Raw genomic sequence first — 12,554 nt, forward strand, 5'->3', positions numbered from 1 at the left:
ACAATGAGCTTCAGTTTATTGCTTAAGTACCGTGAAAAGGCTATAGTACGATATAAGTTCACAGGAGCACCATTGACAGTAGGGTTCCATTTAATGTGAAACCACATCAGAGCATAACTTTCATAATGAATGCAACGAGCTTAAAGTTTGACGATGGGTCAGTAGTCCTTATGTACACTCTAAGCACTACGTTACTATAGTGATCCATCTTGCATGGGATAATTTTCCAGGACTTCTTGATGCAAGATTCGGTGAACACACACCAGCAGAGATTGCTTTAAAAATATCCCACATATATTTCTGGTCTGTGCTACGATTTGACGTCTTTTTCTTCCATGGCTGGGAAAGTTTCTTCATTCGTTTGAAAATTAACGACTGGTAAATCCTCACAATTGGTAAAATTTTTCCTATAATTCCCGAGAACGTTTGAGGACCCACTGTTGCGCAATCTAAATACTGTAGAATATACCATAAAAAACTGCAAAATTTCAGACCTTTGCGGGAAATAAAGATGTAAATGAATGGTATAGTCAATCTAGTCATTATCCAACTTTTGTCACGTAGTTCGATTTTATTAGGCAACTTTAAAATAAATTTTAAAATTTTCAAAAAATCAAATTTTCATTTAAAAAATGCAAAATTTTGAGGCCCTTGCAGGGAATGAAGGTGAAGTACAAAAATTATGAAAAAAAAATCACAAATGTTGTACTAGTCAATGCACAACTTTTGACACCTAGTGCTATTTAATTGGACAACTTTTGAGTTTTTTCGATCCACCCTAGAAAGTAAACAACTTAGAAAATACTAGTTGTTCCCCCAATCCTTCGGGTCGTCTGAAACTTGCCTGTATGCTAGTGCCATCTATTAGCGACAGCCAAACAGGTACGACAGGAGCGACACTTATAAGGGCGACTGTGAACTATCAGAACCGTGATGGACAGAATGACATGTTTTCCTTTTATGACAAAGAAAGTACCTGTTTCACTCTAAAAATTTTAGTTAATTTTAGAAGGTACGCAGTTTAAATAATAAACGAATACTAAAAATGCACGTAAATATGCCCAAAATGCAACAATGAATGTTTCAAATCATTAAATTTTTAACGAAACAAAATTATATGATAATGAGCAACGTTATACATGTATCATGTTATGAATTTAGTGAATATATTATTTTTTATAGCTATTTATATGATTTAGAGTAAAACTCTGTATGTATTTGTTTGTTAAATATTTTGTAATTATTATAAGTGCGAAAGTTCAAGTTCCGTAGTCATACAAATAAATTTTTATTTTGTCTCGAAAATGCGTATCAAAATGATTCATTACGACAGGGGCGGATCCAGGTGGGGATCGGGGCAATCGCTCCCTTCCCCCCCCCAGAAGAGGATTTTTTTAAAATTTTATATATAAATAAAACTCATCCCAGAGTTTGGAGCTCTTAAAAGTAACTCTAAGTAGCAGTACTACAACCCACCGTCCCCCCCACCAAGAAGTCCGTTCTGGATCCACCCCTGCATTACGGTCATGTATAACTAATATATATTGCAATGTAACAAATGAAAATATATATAAATTGTCCTGCGAAATACATTCGCCTTCACACACACGGCTTGGTTACATCAAGATACAGCTAATTTGTAGAATATTGAAAAGAAAGTCCTTTGAATATCTATAGGATAGCAACGAAAACTGTAATCAATTACCTAACAAATCATTACTTGAAAGCTTAATGCCCTTGTCTCACTGACTGTGTCACGAAAAAGAAAACTCGATACGAAGCCCAAATAACAAATACGTACACATACACAAAATGTTCATATTACGTCAATATGCCTGTGTGAGAGAGGGGGGGAGAAAGAAAGAGAAGAAAAGAGGTTTATATCACTCAGGAAAAGACCTCATCCGATTTTTATTCTTCTTTCCGATCAACTTTAACAGTATCTAATGTACTTTTGTGGAGAAATGTACTCTTGTCAAGTGCACTTTGCTACTGCGGGCAAAGGTCTACTCGACATCAGAACACACTATATAGGCCTATAGGCTATTCTGCTCGTTAGTATTAATCAATCTTCCCCAAAACATGATAAAAGCTTTCATGTTATTCACGATCGACGCATAAGCAAGAGGGGTCATTCTAAGTTCGAGATGTCACGTTACCAAACATTGTTAACGGAAAATATTTAACATCCTCCAGAGAAACTTCTTTTCTTATAGACAAGAGGGGACGACAGAAAAGACAAATGTTGATATACGTAGTACATACACGTGCCTAGTCAAATCAACTATTATTTAAAAAGGAGGGGGGAAGAAGTACCGGTATCAAAAAGTTTTGTGCCTGTCAACAAACACATTAGGTCTATCTGTCAAGGATAAAGGTTAAACCAATCTTATCTTATTCGTTCAATTACTCTTCAAGCCGCCATTGCAGCGTTATCTGTTCGCGATGCATTACGACGGAGACGTATACCAGAATTTAAATTAAAAATTTGCAGTTTTAGCTGCTTTAGAAAAAATACAAAATTAAAACTAGAGCGCAAGTTAAATGTTAGGATGTGCTAGGGTTCAAAGTGGAATGTCCTTAAGATATTGTCACGTTTTCATATATGTCTATAAAATCAAACAATGAGAAAATCTACAGCTTAGAGATAATTTTTGAAATGTGATTTAAGGACACTTGAAAAAAAAAAAAGCTTTATAGAAATATTGGTTCCACTTCCATATTGTTCCACAGTTTACTGCATTAAGTACACGTTCATAAAAAATCATGTAAAATTCAGGCTATTCAGGATTTGGAAATTATTATTATTCGTAACGTACTTTCTGCAATTTGCAGCCTGAAAATTCTTCAGCAGAACATGATTATACTGTAATGACAGTTTCAAGCTTTAACAACCAAAGAGTTACTCATATTTTTAAGAACTGGAATGATCTTACTAATTGTCCGGAAGTTGTAAGACTGACATAACTGTTCCACCTTTAAGGCATATCTATATTGACTTACGTATTATAATTATCAATAAATTATATCACTCTGAAAGAGAACACTGCACAGTCGGCTCAAAATAGTGCATATACCCATTTTCTAATTTTTAAAATAACTTCTAAATGAATTTATCAATTAGTGTATAATGTTCCTCATTATATTAACTATGAAATTATTGGTGCAATAAAATAAATCAGTGGGTTATATGAACTTCTCGGGCTGACTGCATAAATGTTACTTAAATATTAAAAATTTCCTATGGAAGCATTGGAGTTATTTGAACATATAAACATTTGCATAATATATTCTTACACAAATCTCTTTATGATACACACAAGTACGTGATCTCATTTCCTGTATTTCCTAGAATTATTATTAATTGATTAGAATTAATAATTCTATTAGCATCACTCATGTAACACCAATTAGGTTTTTGTTATATTCACATCACATGTCACTCATCACAATGCATGTTAACAGGGCGTGGGTGTGCCCCTCCCACCCCCCTTTGACGATTACTGTCGATTATGGTCGTCTTGTTTTTTCTTTCTTACTTTTGTGCAGGAAGGGAATAGGGAAGGAAAAAAGGATTGTTTTCAGACAGGACGGTGGACCTACCTAGAGCAGTCCAGAAGTCGAGGCACGGTGCTAGGGACATGGTTGGTCGACTGGACGAAGTTGTCGGATGATCTTCGGCGTCGAAGTAGTATGCTTCCCGGTGTCGCAGTATGGTTGAGCCGTTAAAGTTTATAAGCTCCCGCGAGACACAATACGCTTGCTCCTTCATCAACGAGGCGTTCTCACACACTCGAAGACAGTCACAAACACACGTCATGCGGTGCAGAAGATTTCTGGTCTCTGATTGGTTCTCCCACTTAACATAGCAACAAGTAGATGATGAAGAAGGTCTCAGGGTCCTCTCTCCTCGATAGAACAACATGCACATTACACACAGTGCGATGCAATCCAACAAGTGTCACCAATCACTTCTTTCACTGTGCATATTTCACTAGCTTCTGCTGTGATATTCATTGTGTGACATCGCACGGTTATTCTGGAACGACGAGGTACTCGATACAGATAACCTTTTACCTCTTTAATTCATATATTCCAATTTTCTACGTAGCCACGATGAATACGGCAAATAAATAAATCCAGATTTGTCCAGAAATTTCAACGTTTATATGAAAGTAAAACGAGAATAACCTCAGCCTATGAATATCAAAATCAAATACAATTGATCAATATTAAAAAAAAAAAAAAAAAGAAAAATCGTAAGTAGTCTGCATATTCGTGTTAGTACTACTACCTCTTCGTTTTCATTCGGATTACCGTATGATAGATTTTAAAAAAGAATGCATTTTAAGATTTTGCATAAAGCTTTATATTACTGACATCTTTTAACAGCATAACAAGAAAATATAATTTATACTGCTATAGTATTACACTACCGATTACAGAAGTATTAAGTTTCCTTCCAGGGCCATTACAACTGGATTCCTTAGAAATTGAACATTAGCATCAAATATTACATATATATATATATATATATATATATATATATATATATATATATATATATATATATATATAAAAGAGAACGCACAAATCCTTTGTTCCCTCATCACGCTAATATGGCTGAACCAATTTCTTTTATTTTTGGGGGGTTATTAGGATTTGGACCCTAGATGGTTTTTATCATATCACTTTAATTTTTAATTACCAGTGTCTTGAGATAATTGACCATTCAAGTGTCCATAACGTACAAATCCTTTGTTAGTTCATCATAGGTAAAAATAAACGTATTTATATGCAACCCGCATGACCGTGTCACTCGGCGGGTTAACATAAATGACAGGCGATATAATGTTAACATTTACTGCAATCTACTATGGTTTTTATCATATCACTTGAAAGCGAAAAAGTAAAAATTATCTAAGTAACAAAGTTTATTGCGTTCCGGGGTGACCCCAGCGAAGCGGGGTGAACGCTGCTAGTATATATATATACAGGATGTAACAAATGCATGGCCAAAAGTCACGAGGTGATTGCGGAAATCCAAATAAGTAAAATTGTTCCTACAAACATGGGTCCGATGCCGCTTCGTGTCCGAGATACAGGGTGTTCAAATGTCGAGTCCCTCCCTCCACTGACTTACTATGGAAAAGTGAATGGAAATGTCCAATATTACAGGAATAATTTAATCAAGTGGAATTATGTCTATGCAAATACCTTAACACTAACAGAGAATGAAACTAATCAACATTTGACGTTGTTGGGTTGTCAGTGTTGCCAACCTGGTACAAAGTGTTATGTTTTCAAATAGCACTAGACGCCTTTATACGAACAAGGTAACACTCACCAACTACCTCTATAAAAATTGTTTCGAAAGTACCGCAGGACTCTGCATCATGGATATTTAAACAGGGCACATACTAGTTCCTAAATAAAGTCTTGACTCGATTACGGTAGGTCTCTCAGTATTGGAGCTATGAACCTTTAAAGTTCATATTTTCATGTTTCGGCAGCCTATAACTCAGAAAGGAAGCATTTGTGCACTCAGGTTGGTTTATAATTTTCGTCTTTTCCTGGTGTCAGGAAGCACTTCCCAAACGTTGTCGGTGGTTCCGAAACACCCTAAAAACTTACCCGGACCACTTTTCGGGGAGAAAAAGAAGACATGCCCGAGTAAAAGAGAACGTCTGATAACCCTAGTCTTCATATGAGAATTACTCTAATATCTGTATCAACTACATCATTCTGCATTTTTCTTGGGGAATGTCAACATCTTTAACGTTGTATATTTATTTCATGTACACCTTGTCTCAAAAAGGTTGAGCGCATTCTTTACTGGTGTTTTGAGGCAAAAATTTTCTAAGTCCAGCTTCGGGTATCTTCGGGAAAAAGTAAGCCAGGTTCGAACCTCCAAGCCAGCCTTTGCAATCGAGAAAAAGTTTGCAGATGTGTTTTTCTTCTTTTAAATATAATAAGACTTGTTACCAAGTGTTTAAAAAAGCAACATTGATTGAAATACTTAATGATACAATATTTCGAAACCTTTTTTTTTTTTCAATGTCAGCACATGCTTGTTTGTCATTTAGCTCTCCATACGTAATGGAACATTTAAATACGTTAAAGAATCTTTCCATTGTAAAAGAATGCTCAAAGTTAAGAAATAGAACATAATTATCGCCTGAGTACTAAAATAAAAGTCAAAGTAGAACAGAAACGGCGTTTGTAATGGATATGAATGTCATAATTATCTTGAGATCCGTTATACATCGCTAGAAGGTTGTGTTGGCTTATTGGTAAGCTGTCGGATTTCAAATCATAAGGTTGAGGGTTCGAATCCCGTGTAGGCTAATCCTTTTTTTAAAATTATATTTTCCGCAATGCATGAAAAATTATATAAAATAATTACATTAGAATACATAAGTTGTGTATATATAACATAATCATTGCAGAACATAGTAATTATTATGTTTAAAATATAACATCTGAGATAATTTTCACAGTAGGTCGGTATTATATATGAGGATGTAAATACAAGTTAAGAAACTCGTTCAATAGCAATAAATAAATCATGTAGTGTATTTATTTGCAGCTATTTGTCATATAGAGGGTAATTCTCAACATTCATAATACAGAATGTCATTTATGTTCTTGAAAAGTTATTCGATGCATAAACAGAAGGTATAAACAGAGAATCCAAAGTCGGAACGCTCGCAAAAAAAATTCATGAACCCCAAAGGTCACGTGAGCAGACTGGAATTGTCCTTATGAAGCATGCCACAGCAGACAGTCTTTACATAGATTTTCAATTCAATTCCTGATATATGCTTTTGCAATGTGGAGGTGGTGATGCCTTGAGTCGCCCTCTCTCTCTCGCTCGCTCGCTCGCTCACTCTCTATTTATACAGAATATAAAAGTGGATTTATGTGTGTATTTCAACATAATTCTGATATATCTAGAGCAATTTTAACTATATTTCTTACAGTCTGGAAAAAGAGTACTGTCGGGATACATATCAAAAATGCTAGAAACGGGTCGATATTAGAATCGAATCTATAGTTTCGTGGTCGCTTAGGTGAATAGTTCTACTTTCAATTCAAGTCCAATTAAGCTTCCATTAGCACCCAGAGTGGTTACGTAGCGACATAAAGATATCGAAATCATTCGATATTAGAATCGAATCGTAAGTTTTCAGCGCCGCTAACAGTGCAGCATTTCACATTAGTCCACATTTCACATTAGTCCCATTGCCTAGAGGGCAACATATTTGCAGAGTGCAAAGTTTAAAACTTGAATAATATTTTAATTTTTTCCGTATGAAAAAGTTATAAATCAAGAGCAAATATACTATTTCACGAACAATCCTCTTTTACTATTCTAATATGTTTAATAATAGCGTAAGAAATCTAATAATAATTCAGAACATATTTCACAGTTGTTATTTTTTGTTACATAGTTGTAGCTGTAGCATGTAGTGAGTGGAATTTAACTGTAATAAATTCACTAATTAACCATATTCGAATTAAGTTTCTATTTTTAAGTTCGGGATGAAGGGGTGGAGAAATATGTAGTTATTGGGGGCACCGAGCTTTTCTACATTTTACTTTCAAGATCTCCATTTTTCTTTTGTCATTTGTTCCTAATAAAAAAAAAGTTCAGTCACTTTTGGATTGTCATAGGATAGTAGGAGTTGGATTTTGGGATGCAGCCTGTGAGATTCTAGAGGAGCTAACTGCTTGAAAAAATATTTTTGAATCATCTGTAACATATGAAATAAGGATATGTATCATAAAAAATTGAAAGTAACTATGTCTGCGTAATCATCACGGTCAAATTGCAAATTAAAATGAATTGACGTTTGGTATATAATCAGGCTCCATTCCCAACTGGGAAGTTACCATACGCGTGTCACTTTCATTATAATACATATCCTTAGGGGAAGTAGAAGTCCGAATTTTTGCGAAAAATTTAGTATATTACAAGCCGTTCAACTGAGAGCTGAAATTCAACATATAACTCTTTATTAAAAATAAAGAAAATATGTCCTGGCATTTTTTAAAATTATCTTTTATGAGCGGGGGGACGGGGGTGCATTTTCTATATATTGGAAATTGGTAGTGGGTTGATTTGTAAAAATAATCGAAAACGATTGATATTAGTTGAGAAACAAATTGAGTAATGCAAACTAATGTTCTTTTTGAATTTTATACCCACTGCTTTCTATTTATAATTGCTGAAGCTGGTGTTTAATGTATGGAGCGTTCCAAGCATAAGGCAATCAAGCCATAAAGTTAGAGAAAAATGGCCATAAAATTTGTATTCTAAACTTAATTACATGGGCATTTTCAATTAGTACGGCATGCTTAATTATATAGAAAATTAGTTTCTCTCTCTCTCTCTCTCTCTTTTTTTTTTTTTTTTTTACGTTGGTCTACTTTTCCTTGATTTGAAACTTTCAAATTTCACCCTATTTTCTACTGAAATGTGTATGTAAGGCAACAAAGAAATAATTATATATGATAAATTTAAATTCATTTTAATTTGGAAGATGAGAAACACTTTGCCATTATATATCGTAAAGGTCAGACCCACCAGTATTGTAACAGAGAGGTGCTTGAGCCATTGACGGTAGAAATTCAAACTCCGATAAGTGATAATTTCACAGTCTTGTTTTAATACAAGTGTAACCTCTTTAGTCAATGGAGAGGAGAACGTGGGCCATCGGTCAGAGTTGATGTCGATGGGTTTTGGTGGGTCGGAGTTGGTCGCAATGGTTCAGAGTGGTTCATAGTTGGTGGTGGGTCAGAGTGGATCACGATGGTTGATGGGTCAGAATGGGCCAATGGGGCATTTGGGTGGTGGGTGATAGTGGGTCATGGTGGGTCGTGGATCAAATTTTCATTGACCCACACCATCTCTGGTTAAAATTGTACTAAAGATAAGAGGCACCGAAGATGCATGTCGGCTATTATGCTCAAATTTTGCTCATGGATAGTACTCCACCAGGAAGCAATAAATCTGAAACGGTTCACGGTATCACCTTCTAGAACTCGAGATGTAGGGGTTTGTCTGATTGGCTAAATTAAGACGTCAATGATTTATCCTTCAACAACCAAGCTTTTTATGATCGTTTCCGTGGGGAAGTCAGAACACGTGCCTAGTAATCGTAATATTGATAGTTTGCGTCCACCCCGGGTATTTGTTTTGTGTTTTTTTGATTCACCTAAATATAAACAAATCACACATATAGGCATTTTGACATATTTTGGGAGAGTAATTTTGTGGTTCGTTGGCGTTTCATCGCGTCTCTGCTGCTGGTGGTAAAGTTTTCAAAATGGAACTTGGGCCACCACGGATCGTTGCTGCGGGGCCACCAATTTCTGGCGAGAGGTCAATAGTTGACCATCTGTAGTCCACCGACGCTTACAGCTTAGAGTAATGAACGATGTCTTTGCCTTGTAGAGTTCATGACTACCGACGTCGGCAGTCAACTAGCTTTTAGTATTCCTTTACTAACCATCTATTGTTCGTGTTTGTACACGGTGTTGTCATAATAATAATAATAATAATAATAATAATAATAATTATTATTATTATTATTATTATTATTATTATTATTATTATTATTATTATTATTATTATTATTATTATTTGTAGTAATAGTAGTATAATTGATGATAGAATAATTATTGTCTATGTATTGTCTAAGTAGGACTACACACAGGATTTGGCTCGTTTTGGTTCGACTTGACTCTAATCCGAGTCGAGTTGGAAGATATTTTTCGCGCCGAGTCCAAGAGTAGACCTCAAAGATGTCTGTTTCGAGTCGAGTCGAGTTTCAAAGAAAAGTCGTTCGCGCCCATCCCTACTAATGAGAGCTTAATCGGAGTTAAGCGAAATTGAAAGTCTCACTATTTATCTAAGCGACCCCGAAAACTAATTATGAATCTAATATCGATCATTTTCTAGCAATCTTTTCTATGTATCCCCCTCCCATTCACCATAGGTAACCCGACAGCACTCTTTTTGAAACTATAAGAAATGTGGTTAAAATTACTCTAGGCCAGTGGTTCTCAATCTAATTCCTATCACGATCCCCTTTTATCACACGCTCTTGCCAGCGACCTTTTTATGATTTGTTTTATAATAAGCTTGTGTGGGATTTTTAACATACCTATTTCTATAATAGTAGAATCCATTTTTTGTTTATAGTGAACAGTGCCATGGAAAATCAGCGCCCGGGGCGAGAGTATAGTACGATGTCACCGTATATATGAGTGACGTCGACAGACTAGCTACGAAGCGCCACCATGGTTGGCACGAAGCTCAATAACATTTTCAAAATAAACCGTACCTTTCCTTAATTTTGAGCACATTTTATTATGTTTTTCCTTCTATTTTACACATGTGCACATGCACTTTCCTAACATGAGTAACACACTTCCTCCGAAATGTGTGGCCAATTTTTTCGGCGCCCGGCACTGACAGTGGATAGAGTAACTGTAATATCTATATTCCCAACGACGAAGGTGCTGGTTCAAGATGGATGTTAAACTCCTTCATTGAAGAGGCCATTAACGTATCCGATCTAAACCCACAACTTCTTGACCAAATAATAGAATGATCATGCGACAAGTCTTTGCAACTGGTTTTCTGTAACGAAGACTTGGACAAGTTCTGCCTGATGAGGAGAGAAGAATATCCTGGTCTGGTGATTGCTGCTTTAAAAGTAATAATTCCATTTGCTATATCGTACTTGTGCGAAAGTGTATTTTTTTTATCGTAAACATTAAAACAAAATATAAGAAATCGCTTATCAGTTGAAAATGGCTTGATAATGTTCGTCATGAAGACTGAACCGGGCATTGCTGCACTAGTGAAATTACACCATGCTTAGGTATCTCATTAGGTTTTAATTTTAATTGTATTTCAATGTGTAGGTTTTGTTGCATGTGTATTTTTCTAGTATTTCTATATACAGTTCTCATTAGTTTTATATCATACCTCTTTGATTTAAATTCATTTTTATACAACTCTACTAACTAACTAACTCTATGGCCTATGGAACCCGGAGGTTCAATGCCGTGTTCACAAAAGCTCTACACTGACTTCTATCCTTAGCCAATTGGATCCAGTTTCTACTTTGTATTCTTATCTCAGCGAGATCCATCTTAATATTGTCCTCCCATCTGCGCCTAGGTCTTCCTAATGGTCGTTTTCCGATTGGTCTTCCAGTCAAGATTTTGAAAGCGTTTCTACTTTCTTCCATTCTAGCTACATGACCTGCCCACCTAAGCCTTCTAGACTTGACGACCCTAACAATGTTGGGTAAACCGTATAAATTATGTAGTTCCTCGTTATGAAGTTTCCGCCATTCCCCATTCCCGTTCCTCTTGGGTCCGAATATTCGTCTAAGGATCTTGTTCTCAAATACTTTCAGTCTATGTTCTTCCCTCAGAGTAAGCGACCATGTTTCGCAACCATACAGAACAACAGACATGATTATCGTTTTGTATATTTTAAGCTTCAAATTTCTCGACAGAATTCGCGACGACAAGAGACTTTGAACCGAATAGTAACACGAATTCTACACCCTTTGAAAATGTTCAGTAGACTTATTTTTTATTGTTCTTTACAGTGTGTATAAAAAATAAAAGTATGCTTATCAGAACAAAATTAAAAATAATATTTAAAAATAATTTCTGGTATTATATTCTAACTATATTTATCTCTTCCGCCTATCTTCGCGATCACCTAGGGGCCGCGACTCCCAGGTTGAGAAACCCTGCTCTAGGCATACATGAGTTATGTTGGAACATACATACATACACTTTTATGTGTATAAATGCAGATAAGAGAGAGTTGAGAGAGAGCGATTAAGGAATTGCCGCTCTCAATCTCTTCACTTTACTTTTGCGATTCGCGAATTTCTTGCGTGACAGTTTGGGGCTAGCTAGTTTTTTGTCTTGGACCACGATCCGATTTTCGATATGCTCTACCCAAATGCTGTAATGCGAATATTGAGAAGTTATCTGCGATGAAAGTAGCTGCAAATAAATACATTACATAACTTATTTATTGCTATTACACGATTTTTTAAATTTGTATTCAATATTCACACATAACACACCGACGTTCTGTCAATACCTCAGATGTTATATTTTAAAGATAAGAATTACTTATGTCGTGAAATGATATGAATATATATATTCAACTGATATATACAACTGATGATATGAATATATATATATTCAACTGATATATACAACTGATGAATTGTAATGTAACTATTTTACATAATTTTCATGCATTGAGGAAAGTAGAATATCATAAAAGAATTTCACCTGAATGGGTATCGAACTCACGATTTAAGCGCTCGGTGGTGTACCACTGAGCAAATATGACCGCTTTTCGGAAGCTGCTTCTGAAATATAACTGAGCTCATACGTAAATGCTCTTTTCCGTATGGAAATCACAATGACGAAACGAGAGTGTGAATACATAGTCTCGAAATATTGTATCATTAAGTATTTCAATGTTAATTTTTTCTACACTT

The 12,554-nt window shown here is 35.4% G+C and overlaps 1 protein-coding gene across 7 annotated transcripts in view; it reads right to left on the reverse strand.

Moving 5' to 3' along the window:
* gem (transcription factor CP2 like gemini) overlaps positions 1 to 12,554 on the reverse strand; it is a 402,232-nt gene that overhangs the window by 318,167 nt on the left and 71,511 nt on the right. For 2 of the 7 annotated variants that reach the window (XM_081736311.1, XM_081736310.1), the window contains exon 1: positions 3,604 to 3,760. The exons of 4 other annotated variants lie outside the window; for them this stretch is intronic. Coding sequence is in view for 1 of the 3 variants with exons in the window: in XM_081736309.1 (XP_081592435.1) it covers positions 3,604 to 3,820 (217 nt within the window). In the remaining 2 variants the exon portion in view is untranslated. Of the gene's footprint in view, positions 1 to 3,603; positions 3,836 to 12,554 lie in introns of those variants that run through there. One more of the 7 variants, XM_081736309.1, reaches the window with a different exon arrangement.

Source organism: Thermobia domestica, chromosome 13, assembly GCF_964235325.1.
Source record: "Thermobia domestica chromosome 13, izTheDome1.hap1.1, whole genome shotgun sequence".
NCBI classification, from domain to species: Eukaryota; Metazoa; Arthropoda; class Insecta; order Zygentoma; family Lepismatidae; genus Thermobia; species Thermobia domestica.